This window comes from Colletotrichum tamarilloi (assembly GCF_030869305.1).
Source record: "Colletotrichum tamarilloi strain Tom-12 chromosome Unknown Scaffold_546.1, whole genome shotgun sequence".
In the NCBI taxonomy this organism is placed as follows: Eukaryota; Fungi; Ascomycota; class Sordariomycetes; order Glomerellales; family Glomerellaceae; genus Colletotrichum; species Colletotrichum tamarilloi.
Genome location: NW_026849928.1, coordinates 1 through 1201, shown reverse-complemented (window position 1 = coordinate 1201; position 1201 = coordinate 1). Strand labels below are relative to the sequence as shown.

The window sequence follows — 1201 nt, the reverse complement described above, 5'->3', positions numbered from 1 at the left end:
ACTTTGAAACGTCACGGCCGCTCTTGCTTTGTCCACACCAGACCTGTCGGTTATGTGTAGGACTCAAACAGGGATCCGAAAGCCCGTCTTCCGAAGGTCCTGGAAAACTCTGCCTGGGTCGTATTCCGACGAAACATTCCTCATGAAGTGGACTGTTTCCTCGCCATAGTGCGAAATTGGCGTCTGATCAAGGCCGCTGTAGTTTAGGAACTCCCAGTCCTTTTGAAGTCTCTCATCATCAGCAAACTCGTTGATAACACGCTCAAGTTCGAGTAAGAGAGGCCAGATCAACTCCTGGTTCTCTGCGGTATCTACCGTGAGTGCTAGGAGCCACATGAGAGCCGGGCCGTCTGCGACCACCCTCCCAAGGCCGAGGACGTTGCCGCCTCGTTCGTCGCCATGGGCCACCATCGACTTGGTCACAGGCTGGAATTGAGTGAGAAGCTCGAAGTCGGAGGCTGGAGCTGCGAGCTTCATTCTCTCCGTGTATTTAGGCACGATACCAAGGACAAAGTCCATGATAAGGGCGCTGTGTGAGGTCATGCCGGTCCTCCAATTGGCGCTGTGTCATGGTCAGCCACGTCGCTCCTTCAGTGCATTTCGATACGAGACGTACTAGAGTCCTAGGGGAGTTGGTCCGGTGAACTCAGGAACCATCTCTGCGACAGATCCGATGCGAGCTGTGCTTGAAACGTTGGCAATGCTGGCAAATTCTTGGAAAGCGGGCGCGGTGCTTTTCGCGTCACTGTTTGTTAATACTGCGACGAGACTCAACCCCTGCTGGCCATATAGCAGAGTCACGATGGCCTGGCTGGCCGGGTCTTCGTCCATGGTGTTGACGAAATTCACGTAAGCGTCGATCACGTCGTCTGTCTTGCTCAGGTGGTAGGTTGTGATCCCGCCCCATATCTGGGTCGAACGGACGACCTCTGTGGAAAGGTCAGCCATCAATGCGCCTCTTTAGGTAGGCTCACGTCACGATATCATCCGCCACGTACCGACGTCAATCCGTGTGACGAAACCAAAGTTTCCCGAGCCCCCCTTGAGAGCTCTCCAGAGACCAGAGTTCTCGTACGCGTTGGCGTCGACAATGGAACCATTGGCGAGAACAACCTCGAAGTTGACAACATTGTCGCAGGCGAATCCTCTCCTGTTGCTGTGGAAAGAGTACTGTCGAGAGTCAGTCTTCTTCTGTTGGGGA

The 1201-nt window shown here is 54.3% G+C and overlaps 1 protein-coding gene across 1 annotated transcript; it reads right to left on the bottom strand.

Annotated features, from left to right (window-relative positions):
- Positions 1-63: 63 nt before the first annotated feature.
- On the bottom strand, positions 64-1201 carry CTAM01_17360 (FAD binding domain-containing protein; the record flags this gene model as incomplete). Its single annotated transcript, XM_060533344.1, has 3 exons — positions 64-562; positions 617-929; positions 999-1201. Coding segments are annotated over 3 exons (1015 nt in total), but the record flags the coding sequence as incomplete, so codon positions are not given.